The sequence below is a fragment of the Delphinapterus leucas genome, chromosome 15, assembly GCF_059928025.1.
Source record: "Delphinapterus leucas isolate spDelLeu-1000000601 "Yukka" chromosome 15, BTC_Dleu_Yukka2, whole genome shotgun sequence".
NCBI classification, from domain to species: Eukaryota; Metazoa; Chordata; class Mammalia; order Artiodactyla; family Monodontidae; genus Delphinapterus; species Delphinapterus leucas.
The window spans coordinates 83,771,085-83,785,987 of NC_143143.1; the positions used below are offsets into that span (position 1 = coordinate 83,771,085).

The following is a 14,903-nucleotide window of genomic DNA, read 5'->3' on the forward strand; positions in this document are numbered from 1 at the left end:
AGAAAGGCTACATTCCTTCCATTCGAAGATGCCCGCTGGCCGAAACATTCAGCTCTGTAAACCTGGGGCCAACACTGTACTTTGCCCCACAGTGTGAAATAATTATGAATAATGATCACAACAATAATAATGGCGGATAATATTTACCCAGCGTGTCCTATGTACAAGGCTTCACGCTAAACCTTTTATTATTTAACCTGCGTGGAAGCCTTTTGAGGTGGACTTCTATTATGCCCATTCTACAGATGAGGCAATGAGGCTCCAAGTGGTACAGTGACGTGGCCAGGATCACACAGCCAGTAAACAGTGGCTCAGGACCTCACCCTCTGGCCATCTGACTTCAGGACCCATGCTCCTAAACATTGGCCCCTTCAAGTGTCATTCTACTTTACTAAAGTTGCCTCCTTCTAAAAGAACTAATGTGTATAAAGGGTTTAAACTGCGCCTGACCTATGGTGTTTTCTGTAAACACCAGTTCTTGTTAGTAGGAAACTTGTAGATGGGGAAGGGAAGCGCACAGTAAGCCCCCATTCATGTTGGCTATTGTGATGGTTTGTACAGGCCTCCTTCATGAGCAGGCAACCCGGCGTTTGGTAATTATCTGTTTACAAGTCGGCTCTCTCCCTGGACTGTGAGCTTCCTGAGAGTCGTCACCGTTTTGGGTTCGAGTTTGTAGGCCCCGGGCTCCGCGCATGGCCGGCCCAGAACCAGCAGGTGCTCAAGAAATGTTTGTTGAATGGAAAGGAAATGCTTCAGTCACCACAAATGCGAACTTGCATTTCCAGGAACACCTTCCCCAGCCATCAGTCCTTAACGTGATTCTAAAGGAAAGAGCAGGAAGGGACAGGTGAAGGATACCCACCCAAGGGGCTCCTAGGGATGAGAACGGAGCTGGGCTTGTGGCCAGGACACTGGAGAAGTCTGTGCGAGTCTGTGGCCGGCCACACGGTGAGCCGGACCTCCCAAACTCCCCAACACTCTGAAAAGTCCCAGCTTAAAAAGTGGAGACCCTGGGCGGAGGCCCCCGACCCCCAAGGTGGCCACGCCTCCTTCCTACCGGAATCACTAGGAGGAGGGCCTAGCCCTCCCGCCCCTCCCGGGCCGCCGCAGGAGAAGGAGGAGGAGGAAGAGAAAGAAAGTGACAGGAAGTCAGAAGTTTCCCAGCAACAAAAATCCTCCCCATCCTCGGCCGCCCCGCCCAGTGAGGAGGGACCGCCGCAAGTGATTAAGGCAGTTGGGGGTCCCGCTATTCTGGGCCCAACACGGAGAGCCCAGCCCGTAGGTCCCACCCCCGCCTTTCGTGCACCCCGAACTCTATGAGAGGTTCCCAGGGAGGGACGGGACGCCCGAACTGTTACTTACAATCGTCTAAGTCATCCTGCAAGTCCACAAAGTACTAGGGGATCCCTGAAAACCAAGAGACACATAAGAAGTTACAAGGGGGCTGCGGCAGGCGGCCTCAGGGGCGGGCGGGGGCGGTCCCCGGGCCTCGAGGGGTGGTCCCGGCTTGGGAGGAGGGGGCGCCCCGGGAGTCCAGCCCCACTCACCCGCCATCTTGGAATGGGCCTGGAGGCGGGGCCGGCGCGCGAGGGGCGGGGCCAGAGGGAGAGAGGCGGGGATATCTGGCTTCGGGTCCCGCCCCTCGTCGGCGGCCCCGCCCCCCGCCTCGAGCCTCGCGGCGCCAGCCGGCCCCGCCCTCGCGGCGAAGGTGGCTGCCGAGGTGGGCGGGGAGGTCAGGTGACCCGGCTGGCGTCCCAAGATGGCGGAAGCGGTGGCGCTTGGGAACCCGCGGCACCGTCCCAGCTGCTGAGGCGGGTCCCGCACGGCTGGTGACGGACGGTCCAGGCCGAGGACCGGCGAACGGGCGGCCGCCGCCTCTACGCGCCCCGCGGCCAGGGCTAGGCCGTGCCGCGGCGGCGCTGGGGGATGCTCGTACTGGGCCGGGCCTCTCCCTTCTCAACTTAGGGCGGCGGCGGGCCCGCGCCCCTGGCTCCCAGGCCATGGCGCTGAGGGAGCTCAAAGTGTGTCTGCTGGGGGTGAGTGGCGGCGGGCCGGCTGGGAGGGCCGCGGGAGGCCGGGCGGGCCGGGGACCCGGACGTGCCCACGTCCCCTTTGCCCCTTCTCTCAGTCTCCGTGCGGGACGCCGCCTACCTGCCCCGGGACCCTCCTTCCAGCCCCCCTTCCCCCGCCCCCGGGCCGTCCCGCCCACCTGGCCGCACTGTCCTGAAGGTTTTGCTGGCGGGAGGGACCTTTCCCCTCGTCCCTCCCTGGAGCCCAGGGTCTCTTCCCGCCCCTCAAAGGGTGAAGAGCCCTCCCTGTCTCTCCATTGCATCTGGGTTAAGAGCAGCTCTTAAATAGCTTCCCCAGGTACTAGTTAGGAGTTGGCCAAGTCTTGCGAAGTACAGCCAGTAACAGGTCTTTAGGTTTTACGAGCAGCAGTAGTCTCCTTTGCCATCTGCTTGGTGTTTTTGAACTTGTGGGATACCTCTGACACTTCTCACAGAGTTACTTTCCTTGGGGCGGGCGGGGGGACATTCAAATCAGGAAGCCCCAAAGACTAGTTTGAAGCTTCAGCTTCCTGACTTGTCAAGGCAACTTTGCTATTTCAGAGCATACTTTCTGAAATTGATGCTCTCTTGCCTGAGTTGCTGCTTTAAAGACTGAAAAAGATTTCAATAACTAGTCTTCCCCCTTCCTAGATAGGGTGGGGCTAGGATCTATCAGGGATTACTCAGAAGTAGTTCAAGAGTTCATAGTTCACTTAGACTTATTATAAAGCAAGTGAGTTCGTCACTTTGCACAGTAAGCAGAAACTTTGGATCTTTCAGAAGATCCTGTCTCTTAAAAACTTGGAACCCCTCTCCTACAATACATTTTGAAATCTCCTAGTTACTCCACTGAATTTTTATGAAAACCTTTTTTGTGTTTCTTAACTTCTAAAATTTACCTATCTGGAATGATTTTCCCAAAATCCTGAACTTAGGGCACGAGGTAGTTTTTGGTGTATGCAAGCAGGTAAAACTTTTTCTTCTTCACCTCTCATTCTCTTTCAGGATACAGGTGTAGGTAAATCAAGTATTGTGTGGCGGTTCGTGGAAGACAGTTTTGATCCGAATATCAACCCAACAATAGGGTAAGAGATCAAGTTTATTGAATGTGCATCTAAAGGTGTATTGAAAAGTCCATTCAAATAAAGGCTGTGTTACAGGGGTTAGGCATCCCCATTTTAAACTCTAGTGAATTTGGAGACAGTGGTTCCCATCATCTCTAGAAGAACTTGAAATGGTGGAGTGAGGATTGATGTGTTTTAGGAAAATTGTCTTTTGATTTGTGAGGAATGAAAACCTCAAAGTGAAAGTATGAATTAAAGTTTTACTTGTTAGACTATACATAGAGCCTTCAATCTATGAATAGTAACAGCAATTACGCCTTGAAATAAGGCAGAAGAAAACAGGCCCTAATACTTTTATTTCCCCCAGCATGTCACCTAAAAGATATTTTAGGTGGCTGTAGTTCTTCGTAAAAAATAGTTTGAGGTCCAAACCCTTCTCACACGTTCCAGCACTGCTACCTACACGTTCCAGTAGCAGTAAAGAATTAACAAATTAATGTCAAAATGGAAGCTTTTTTCCGGGTATCTGGGTCTTAGAATAAGTGAAATTGACTGGCTGTCGGTTTCCGACTCTGTGAGAAAACTTTTCAGGCTGTTTAAATATCATAATATTAATACTTTCTCTGTGAGAAGTTGTGTTTCGTGGGTGTTAATACTTTGTCAGGCTTGTAAGACTAGATAGCTACTATGCAAAGCCCCAGTCGAGGGGTTTCTTCCATTTAAAGAAAAATTCTGTTCTGCCTAGTCGGGAAATACCTTACAGCGTACACATACACACTTGAAGGCACCAAGATGAAACAGCCACTAATCCTCTGAAATGAAAATGCCTTTCAGTACCCTTCAAGAAAGAACTGGGTACGGCTACATGTTTGAAGTGTGAACTCATCCTCCTCTGGGCCTGCCTGTCCCTGCCCGCATGGGAAAGTGAAGGGACAGGGAGTGATAGCAGGTCGTGCCGGTGACTCAGTGAGTGACACACCTCACACTAGGCAGCACTGAAAACCCAAACGCCAGCTGGGTTAGCAGTGCTGTCTCACCAGAGGAGAGGGAAGGTGGGGGCCTGTGGCCCTGGCCTGGGTGGCCAGCCCTCGCAGCCCCACAGGCGCTGGGGTTCTTCACCTCCCCGAGCCCCGCTCTCTTCACCAGGCGGTCCAGGCGCACGTCTCGCGGGGAAGAGGATCCGAGGCTTCCCCCTCGTCCCTTCCACCGTCCTTGTTCCTCTGTCCTCAGCAGGTGTCCTCCTCCTTCAGGACCAACCCTACACACACCTGAGCTCTGGAGCCCTGCCTTCTCCCCTTCCTTCCCCAGGCCTGCCTTCCTGTCGGAGCCTGCAGACACGCTCCCCGAAGACAGGGCCATCCCCCAAACCTGCCGGGCAAACGGGGGGCTCCGGAAAGAGGACTTCCTCCTTCCTCAGCTGCTGCTTCTCCTCAGCCCCCTGCTGTCTCCATCCCACCCCACCGTCCCACTGAAACCACCTCCCCTCAGTACCTGTTTCCATCTCATTGCCAAAGCAACGGCTTTTTTCTTTCTTTATTCATTCATTGAGTGCCTGCTGTATGCCGGATGCTAGACTGGGGGCTGGTGATTTAGACCAGGGCTCAGCAAACCGTGGCCGTTTGGCCCACCTCTTGACTTTATAGATCAAGTGATACCGTGACACATCACACCCGTTCATTTACATGTTGTCTGCACCGCTTTTGGGCTACAATGGCAGAGTTGAATAGTTGTGACTAAGACCCTGTGGCCTGCAAAGCTGAAAGTATTTACTATTTGGACCTTTTCAGAAAAAGTCTGCCAGCCCCTCCTGCCCTCATGAACCTCTCCTAGAAGGACAGAGACATTCTGTAACTAAAGTACAGGAAGTGATTTCTTTGACCATTTTCTGTGCTCCAAAGGAGGAATGTGGAGCACCTGTGAGAGCCTGTAGCAGGAGCCTCACCCAGGCCCAAGGGCATGACTGGTTCCTGAGGGGAACAGTGAGGGCGTGAGGCGCTTGGAAGCCCTGACATTTCAATATTGAAAGATGAGTGGACTGTATTTCGAAAAACAGTTTTTGAAGAGTGGAAGGTAACGATCGGTGGTGTTGAGGGCAGTGAGTAGCACGGGGGACAGCAGGAGCTATGAGGGTGGGGGACAGGGCACATTGGATGGGTGGCCCGGAGGCTGGGCAGGCAGCAGGGCCAGGCCCCAGACGTTCTTTCTCTCCCTGGGTCCGTGACCATCCCCCTCAGTCTTCTCCCCGCCCCCACCCCCCTGCTGAGTTCATACATGTTTGGTCTTCCCCACACTGCGTCCTCCTCTGAGCAGTGCCTTTCCCAAACAGTAACGGGCTCTACGTATTTGTGACTGAACTCATAAACTCCCCATCAGAGGCTTGGCCCTCTGCTCCTCTTTCCGTGGACCTTGCGGAAGAGAAAAGGACCAACATGTCCTCAGGTACTCAAGCCAGCAACCTGGGCATCCTTCTCAGATCCCCCTCCTAATGTCCCCTCCCCTCCCTGAAGCCAGCATGAGTCACCAGCTCCTGTCCAGGGCTCCTCCTGAATATCCTTCCATACCTGTTCTTTGTTGACTTCTAGACCTTCATCTTCCCTCGTGGTGGTTCCAACATGGACTCTGCCACCTGCCAGCTAGTTAACCCTGAATCCGTTTCCCCATCAGCAAAATAATAGTAATTCTGGCACCAATTCCATATTGTTAGGGGAATTCCGTGAAATACTGTATATAAAATGTTTAGCTAAACGCCAGGGACACTGGGGCTCAATACATGATAGCATTGTTGTTTTTAAAAATATTTACATCTTTTTAAATCTTTAAAAATTATTTTTATCAAAGTAATGTGCATGTGTTTTTTTCTGTAACAGTAAGGCTTATAGGTTAAGTATAACAGTCCCCTGGTCCACTCTGACTCACTCCCTAGAGGCAACTACTGTTGTGATGTTGTTTAGCTGGTTTTTTCTGATCTTTCCTCCAGATTTTTTCATAACATGCATATACTGCTAATTCTTGATCCCTTCTCTCTTCTCCCCCACCCCATCACCCAATTTTAGGCATTATCTACTGATTGTTTTCTTGAGAGATGGGAATTAGTCATCCTACTTCTCCCACCTCCCTCTGCTCATTTGCCCTCCCTCCATCTTTCCAGTAAAGCACTACCACTGAGCGTCAATGTAGCGTTTAGAATGCAGGCTCTCAAGCCAGGCTAGCTGCCTTCACATTCCAGGTCTAACACGTAGTCGCTGTGTGTCCTTGAGCAAATTATTTAACCTCTTTGTGACTAAATTTGCACATTTGGGAGAATAAGTCGCATCTCATTATAGAGTTGTGAAAATTGAGTTAAACACATAAAAATTAGTTAGAATGGTACTTGGCATATGGTAAGCATTTGTTATTTCTTAGCAACTGTTATTTTTTAATAAGCCTCTAACACTATAGTTTTTTTTTAGACTTTATTTAAATGGAATTAGACCAGTAGGTATTGTTTTGTATCTGCTTATTTTATTCAAACCTTGTGAGATTCATCTATGTCATTTCATGTAATAATAGTTTATTCTTTTTCATCTCTGTATAGTAAGTCACTCATTGGATAAATATACCACAGTTTATTCTACTGATGGAGATTGTGGTTGTTTCTAGTCTGAGGCTATTAGAAATAATTTTGCTATGAACGTTTTCGTACGTTTCTTTTGTGCCCATATGTATGGAATTTCTTTGGCAATTGGCAGTGGAATTCCTGGGTCAGAAGGAATATGTATCTTAACTCTAGTAGCTACCTTGTAAAGTATTGCGCCAATTTACATTCCTACCAGCAGTGTTTGGGAGTTCCGGTTGCTCCATATCAGCTACAACATTTGGTATTATCAGTCTCAAATTTTAGCTGTGTTGGAGGGTGGGCGGTAGTACCTCATTCTGGTTTTAATTTCTGTTTCCCATATGCCTAAAGCTATTGAACACATTTTCATGTTTATTGGTCATTTGGATATGTTGCCTGTTTGAGAATCTTGTTCATTTTTCTGTTGGGTCGTCAGTCATATCCTTATTGATTTGTAGGTGTTGTGTATGGATTCCGGATACTAGTCATTCGTTGGTTCTGAGCATTGCAGATATTTTCTCGCACTCTGTGACTAAGATTTTCACTCTCTGAAAGGATCTTTTAATGAAGAGTTGTTACTTTTCATATATCCATTTGATCAATCTTTCTCTTTATGGTTAGTGCTTTTTATGTCCTTTTAATAAACTTTGATTTACCAAGGTCATGAAAATACTCTCCTGTTATCCTATAGAAATTTTGTTTCACTTTTCAGATTTAGATTTAAATTTTACCTGGAATTAATTTCTGGATGAGATGTAAAATAAACGTGAAGTTTTGGGGCGTTTGGGTTATCCAGTAATCCTCATCCCTTTTCTGTTTTTGTAGGCCATCCATAATTCAGCGCTCTGTGCTGGGCCGTGATTGTCATAAATTGAGCATCTGTATTTATAGTGCACTTTTTATGGATTTTTTTTTTTTTTTTTGCGGTACGCCGGCTTCTCACTGTCGTGGCCTCTCCCGTTGCGGAGCACAGGCTCCGGACGCGCAGGCTCAGCGGCCACGGCTCACGGGCCCAGCCGCTCCGCGGCATGTGGGATCTTCCCGGACCAGGGCACGAATCCCTGTCCCCTGCATCGGCGGGCGGACTCTCAACCACTGCGCCACCAGGGAAGCCCCTGGATTTTTTATTATATCCCATTGATCTGTGTTTTTAATTGACTTTACTGAAGTATAGTTTACATGCGATAAAATGCACCCATTTTTAGTGAATATGTTGATGAATTCTGACAGATTTATACATCTGTGAGATCACCACTGCAATCAAGATGTAGAACACTTCCTCAGTCCAAACTGTCCCTTTCTGTCCCGTCCTGTATTCATCCCCACCCCTACCACTGGCTCCAGACTTCCTCACTCCAAACTGTCCCTTTCTGTCCTGTCCTGTACTCACCCCCACCCCTACCACTGGCTCCAGGCAACCACGGATAAGCTTTCTGTCACAGAGATTATATGGAATTTTTAAATTTCAATTGTTTGTTACTAATATATACATAAAATGGATTTTTACGTATGGACCTTGTGTTGTGTGACTTGGCTAAATTCAGTTAGTTCAGGCACCTTTTTAATAGATTCCTTGGGATTTTCTTAGGTGCACAATCATGCCATCTGTAATAGGCAATTTTATTTCTTTCTTTCCAATCTGTATGCCTTTTACTTCTCTTACCTGCCTTAGCACATGAGCCAGGACCTCCAGTACTGTGAGAAGTGGTAAGAACAGACATCCTTTCCTTATTCCTAATCTTGGTGGGGGAAGCATTCGGTCTTTTCCATTAAGTTAGACATCTAGGCTCTAGGTTCTTTTTATAGGTGCCCACTATCATGTTGAGAATGTTATCGTCTACCCCTAAATCAATGAGATCTTTTTTATCAAGAATTGTGTTGAATTTTGCCAGGTGGTTTTTTTCATCTTTTGAACTGTTCTTGTGCTTTTTCTTTTTCAGTCTTAAAATAGTGAATTACAACAATTGATACTAAAATATTAAGCCAACATTGCATTCCTCGGATACATTTCACTTGGTTAATATGAATTTTTTAATACATTACTGAATTTGATTTACTAAAATTTTGCTAAGCATTTTTGCCTCCATGTTCATGATAGATATTGATCTGTAGTTTTGTGTAATATGTTTCTCTAGTTTTGGTATCATGGCCTCATAAAATTAAGTTGGGAAGTGTTTTTTTCCTCTTCTACTTTTTTGGAAGAGCTCATGTAGAATTGGTATTTCTTCCTTAAAAGTTTGGTATAATTTATAAATTATATCCATTTGATCAATGGATGAAGCCATCTGAGCAAGGAGTTTTCTTTGTCAGAAAAATTTAGCTACCAGTTCAGCTTCTTTAATAGATATGGGCCTATTCATTTCTTCCTGAGTAAGCTTTCGTAGTTTGTGTCTTTCAAAGAATTTGTCCATTGTATCTGTTTTTTAATTTATTGGCATGAAGTTGTTCATGATATTCCTCTATTATCTTTTTAATGTCATTAGGATCTGTCCAGCTATAAGTTTAGTGATTTTAATGGTCTTCTCAAAGAATCAGTTTATTTCATTAATATTTCACTCTTTTCTTTGTCATTGATTTTTGCTTTTATCTTCATTTTTTCCTTCCTTTGCTTATTTTGGCCTAACTTCTTCCTTTTTAGTTTTTTAAGGTGGAAGTTTATAATATTGATTTTTTAAGGCTTTTTTTATATATGCAATTTATACAATTAGAACTATAAATTTCCCTGTAAGTACTTGTTTGAGTGAATCCCACAGATTTTGATATGTTGTGTTTCATTTTCATTTAGTTCAAAGTATTTCTTTCCCTTGTGACTTGTTTGACCTGTTAGTTGTTGGAAGTATGTTTTCTAACTTACAATTATTTGGGAATTTTTCCAGATATTTTAAATTAGTACTGAATTGTAGTTTAAATCCGTTGTAGTCAGAGAACATACTCATTATTATTTCAAACCTTTTACATTTGACATTTGTTTTATGGCCTAGAATGTGGCCTTCATGAATGTTCCATGTGTACCAGAAAAGAATGTATTCTGCTACTGTTGTGTGGTGTGTTCTGTAAATGTTAAATTATCAGCTTCGCTAACAGCCCTGTTCCTCTCCTTTGTATCCTTACTGATATTTTTTTCCCCTTATTTGAAGTGAAAGGAGTGTCTGAAATCCAACCCTAATTGAAGATTTGTCTAGTTGTGTTTTTAGTTTGATCAGTTTTTGTTGATGTTTTGAAGCTCTTATTATTGAGTTTACCTACATGTAGCATTGTTATTTTTCTTGATCACTTGACCCCTTCACTATCATGAAATGTCCCTCTTTTTCCCTGGTAACAGTCCTGATTCTGAATTCTACTTGGTCTCATATGAATACAGGCTCTTCAGCTCTCTGTTGGTTAGTGTTTGCATATCTTTTCCCATCCATTTACATTTAACCTATATATATTTAAAGTGAGTTTCGGGCTTCCCTGGTGGCGCAGTGGTTGAGAGTCCGCCTGCCGATGTAGGGGACACGGCTTCGTGCCTCGGTCCGGGAAGATCCCACATGCCGCGGAGCGGCTGGGCCCGTGGGCCATGGCTGCTGAGCCTGCGCGTCCGGAGCCTGTGCTCCGCAACGGGAGAGGCCACAACAGTGAGAGGCCCGCGTACCGCAAAATAATAAAATAAAACAAATAAAGTGAGTTTCTTGCAGACAGCATTATGGGTCCTGCCTTTTATTTGGAGTGTTTACACTTGTACTGTCTAATACAGTAGCTGCATGTGGCTATCTGAACTTAAGTTAAAATTCAGTTCCTCAGTCACACTAGCTACCTTTCAAGTTCTCATTGTAGAAGGCTCTGTTGTATAGTACTGGTTTAGACCATTTTTATTTTTGTAACTATCAATGTGGTTTGGTTTAAATCTACCATCTTGCTGTATTTTTCTACTGCCCATATTAATGGTTCCATTTTATCTCCACTAGTGGCTTGTTAGCTGTACCTCTTCTATTATTTCAGTGGTTGTGCTAGGATTTGCAATATACTTCTTTAATTTGTCAGCCTACCTTCAAATAATATACGGTTTCACGTATAGTATGAGAACCTCCTTACAAGAGTATACTTTCATTTCCCCTCACTCATCCTTTGTGTTATTATTGTCATATATTTTATTTCTGCATCTTATAAAGTCCACAATACACTTATTTTTTGCCTTAGTCAGTGATCTTTTAAAGAGACTGTTAGTCTTTTTTCTGGGTCCTTGTGCCAGGGTCACAGTTTGTTAAATCCAGTATCTTTGTAATAAGTCTTAATGTCCAGTAGTATGAGTAGTTCTATTTTATTCTTCGGTAATTTCTTGGCTGTTCTTGGCCTGCTACATTTCCATGTAAACATTAGTGTTATCTGTTTTCACACACACCAACACACTAATCCCCACTGTGTTTTTGATTGACATTCCATTGAATTTATAGATTGCTTTGGAGATAAATGACATCTGTATGATACTGCATCTTCAGTGTATGCACATAGATTATTCTTCCATTTGTTAGGCTTCTTTATTTTTTTCTGAGCATTTTTTTCTGCTTTTCTGTGTAGTGGACTTGCATATCTTTCGTTAGATTTAATCCAAGGGGTTTGATGTTTCAGTGCAGTTTTCTGCTGTCAATGTGCTAAATGGTATTGGTTTGAAATAGCTTTATTTCTAAAACTTAAACTTTTTGTATCTTTTATTGAGTTGAGTACGGATCTGCAGTACTGTGTTGAATAGAAATGGTCATACTGGGTATTCTTATCTTATTTTAATCTTAGCAGGAAAGCTTTCTCTATCATACCATTAAATATGTTTGCTATAAGGTTTTTGTACATACACCTTATCACATTACAGTGTCCTTCTTTTTATCGTATGCTGGAGTTTTGTTTTTTTTTTTTAACATGAATAAGTGTGGAATTTACCAAAATATTTTTCTACATTTATTGGCTTGATCCTGTAATTATTCTTTTATGATGTTAATGTGGTAAATAACATTGTTGAATTTTCATGGAGTAAATCCACTTAGATTCTGATATATTTTTCTTTTTACATATCACTGGCTTTAGTTTACTGTGTTTTTTTAGGACCTTTGTGTATGTTTTAGGACCTTTGAGTAAGATTGTCATGTAATATTACTTTCTATAATGTACATGTCAGATTTGGTATGAAGGTTTTGCTTCCCTTATAAAGCTAGTTGAGAAGCTCTTCTATGGAAGAGTTCGTGTAAAATTGCTCTTATTTCTTCTTTAAATGATTAGTAAAATGTATGTGGGCTTCAAGTTGTCCTTGTATAATATAGTTTAATGAGTCAATTTCTTTCTTTTTTTTTAAAAATAATTTTTACTTTTTTTTTATTTGGTTGCACCAGGTCTCAGTTGCAGCTTGCTGGCTCCTTTGTTGTGGCATGTGTGCTCCTTAGTTGTGGCCAGTGAGCTCCTTAGTTGCAGCCAGTGGGCTCCTTAGTTGCAGCTTGCCAAATCCTTAGTTGTGACACATGGACTCCTCAGTTCTGGCAGGCGGGCTCCTTAGTTGCAGCTCACCAGCTCCTTAGTTGTAGCATGCGAACTCTTAGTTGCAGCATGCGAACTCTTAGTTGCAGCATGCATGTAGGGTCTAGTTCCCTGACCAGGGATCGAACCCAGGCCCCCTGCATTGGGAACGTGGAGTCCTTAACCACTGTGCCACCAGGGAAGTCCCTGAATTTCTTTCACAGTTGTAAGATTATTCATTTTCAGGTTTTCTATTTCTTCTTGTATTGATTTTGATAGATTGTGGTTTGTTTGGGGGTTTTTTTTAAGGATTTTCACGATTTTCGTATACTTTTCCCAATTTATTGGCATAAAGGTGTTAAGATTTTATACTTTTTACATTTTACATATATCTCTTTTACATTTCTGATATTAGTTTTACCTTTGGTCAACTCCGCAGTATTTCTCTTTTTTCATTAATTCCTGCTCCTATCTTTATAGTTTCTGTTCTGTTCAATGTGCAGTTCTTTTACTAACTCCTTGAAAGAGATGATTATATAACTGATTTTCAGTCCTTATTTTCACTTGTATTCCTTATGTTTTAATACCTTAGCCATAGCTTTTGCTGGATCCAAGTTTGTGTATATCATCATTTCATTGTCATCCATTTCAAAATATTTTCTGATTTTTATTATGATTTCACCTTTGATCCAAGTGTCATTTAGATATGTTTGTTGATTTCCAAATATAGGGAAATTTTCTAGTTAACTTTTTTTAGTGATTACTGGCATAATTGTATTGAGGTCAGAGAACATATTTAAATCCTTTAATTTCTGATGCAATTTGCAATTTACCCAGTATATGTTGATTTTGGTAAATGTTTCATATGTGTTTGAAAAGATTATATACTTTGCAACTGTTATTTGCCATGTTCTTTGAGTGGAATTAGGTCAGGTTTATTAATCGTGTTCATTTCTTCTGGTTTTTTGGTCTACCCAAATCCATCAGTTACTAAGAGAATTAGTGGGTTAAAAATCTCCCACTATGCTTGTGTATTTGTCGGATTATCCTTTTTGTTCTGTCAGTTTCACTTTATCTGTTTTGCAGCTACAGTAAGTACTTACAAATCTGGAATTTTGTGTCTTACTGATAATACAAACCTTCTAACATCCTGAAATGTACTCTTTAGCTCTGGGAATGCATTTTGCCTTGAGGTCAAATTGTGTCTTAATATAACAAGACTCTTTCCCTTGGTCAGTATTTGCATGGTGCAACTTTGTCTCATCCTTTGTTTCTAACCTTTCTGTATCTTTGTTTAAGGTGGGTTTCTTGTAAGCAGCTTATGATTGGAATTTGATAAAATACATTCCATATAACCACCACTTAATCAAGATCCAGAAATTCTCATCACCTCAGAAGGTTGTTTCTGTGAGTCCCACTCCTCACAAGTGACCACTGTGCTGACCTCAATCACTGTGGATTAATTTGCCTGTTCTTGCATTTCATGTAAATGAAATAATACAGAAGACACTCTTTGGTGTCCTGTTTCTTCCCCATAAAACGATGTTTTGGAGATTCAACCATGTTGTTGCATGTATCATAGTCCCTTTTTTTAATTGGTGACTAATATTCTCTTATATGAATAGATCACAGTTTGTTTACCCATTAGTTTTGGGCTACTATGAATATAGGTGCTGTGAAGATTCTTTGAAAACTCTTTTTGTACACATAGGTTTTCATTTCCTTTGGTTAATAACTAGGAATAGAACTTGTAGTTCATAGGATAGGTGCATGTATAACTTAGTACGAAGTTGCCAAAGAGTTCTCCAAAGTGGTTGTATCATTCTACCCTCCCACCCACAAGGTATAGAAGTCCAGTTGCCCTACATCCTCACCAGCATTTGTCTTTTTAACTTCAGTTATTCTAGTGGATATAAAATGGTATCTCATTGTGCTTTTAGTCTGCATTTCCCAGATGACTAATAATGTTAAGCATTTTTCTTGTGTGTATTTGTCATTCATATATCTCTTATGAAGTCAGTACTCAGGTCTTTTGCCCATTTTTACTGGGAGTTTTTGCCTTATTTCTTACAGACTTGTAGGAATTCTTTACATATTACAAATAGAACTCTCTTGTCAGGTATATTTATTGTGAATATTTTCTTCCATTCTGTGGCTTGCCTTTTCATTTTCTTAATGAGGAGTTTTAATTTCAGTGAAGGCCATGTTATCAGTTTTGTCTTCTTGGGTTCATGCTTTTTTGGTCCTCTCTAAACAAGCGCTGCTTGCCCCAAGTTCTCAGAGATGTTCTCCTATGTTTTCATCATAGTTTTAGCCTTACTTTTAGTTCTTTGATCCATCTCAAATTAATTTTTCTGTATTCTGTGAGGTAGAGGTAAGAGTCCTTATTTTCCCATGTGATTATCCAGTTGTCCCAGCATCATTTGTTGAAAGACTTTCTTTTCCCCATTGAGTAGCATTGGCATCTTAATAAATTATAATACTGAGTCTTCTGATCCATGAACATGGTGTCTTTCTCCATTTACTTAGGTCTTCTTTAATTTGTCTCCACGTTGTTTTGTAGTTTTCAGTTCAGGAGTCTTAAGAGTATTTTTGTTAAAAATTTTTCCTAAATATTAATGTTTTTTAAACTATTGTAAATGGAATTGTAATTTTTTATTTTATTTACAATTGTTTGTACCTGTATATAGAAATACCATTGATTTTCGTATATTG

The 14,903-nt window shown here is 42.7% G+C and overlaps 2 protein-coding genes across 5 annotated transcripts in view; one reads left to right on the plus strand and one right to left on the minus strand.

The window, feature by feature from the left end:
- LOC111186807 (serine/threonine-protein phosphatase 4 regulatory subunit 1) overlaps window positions 1-2,002 on the minus strand; it is a 67,143-nt gene extending 65,141 nt beyond the window's left edge. Inside the window, 2 exon segments of the mRNA XM_089895442.1 lie at window positions 1,548-1,712; window positions 1,825-2,002. Of these exon segments, the coding sequence (XP_089751568.1) occupies window positions 1,548-1,712; window positions 1,825-2,002 (343 nt within the window).
- Window positions 1,887-14,903, plus strand: part of RAB22A (RAB22A, member RAS oncogene family) — a 53,230-nt gene continuing 40,213 nt past the window's right edge. For 3 of the 4 annotated variants that reach the window (XM_089897104.1, XM_089897105.1, XM_089897106.1), the window contains exon 1: window positions 3,054-3,133. Coding sequence is in view for 1 of the 4 variants with exons in the window: in XM_022597445.3 (XP_022453153.1) it covers window positions 2,001-2,036; window positions 3,054-3,133 (116 nt within the window). In the remaining 3 variants the exon portion in view is untranslated. Of the gene's footprint in view, window positions 2,037-3,053; window positions 3,134-14,903 lie in introns of those variants that run through there. The other variant, XM_022597445.3, reaches the window with a different exon arrangement.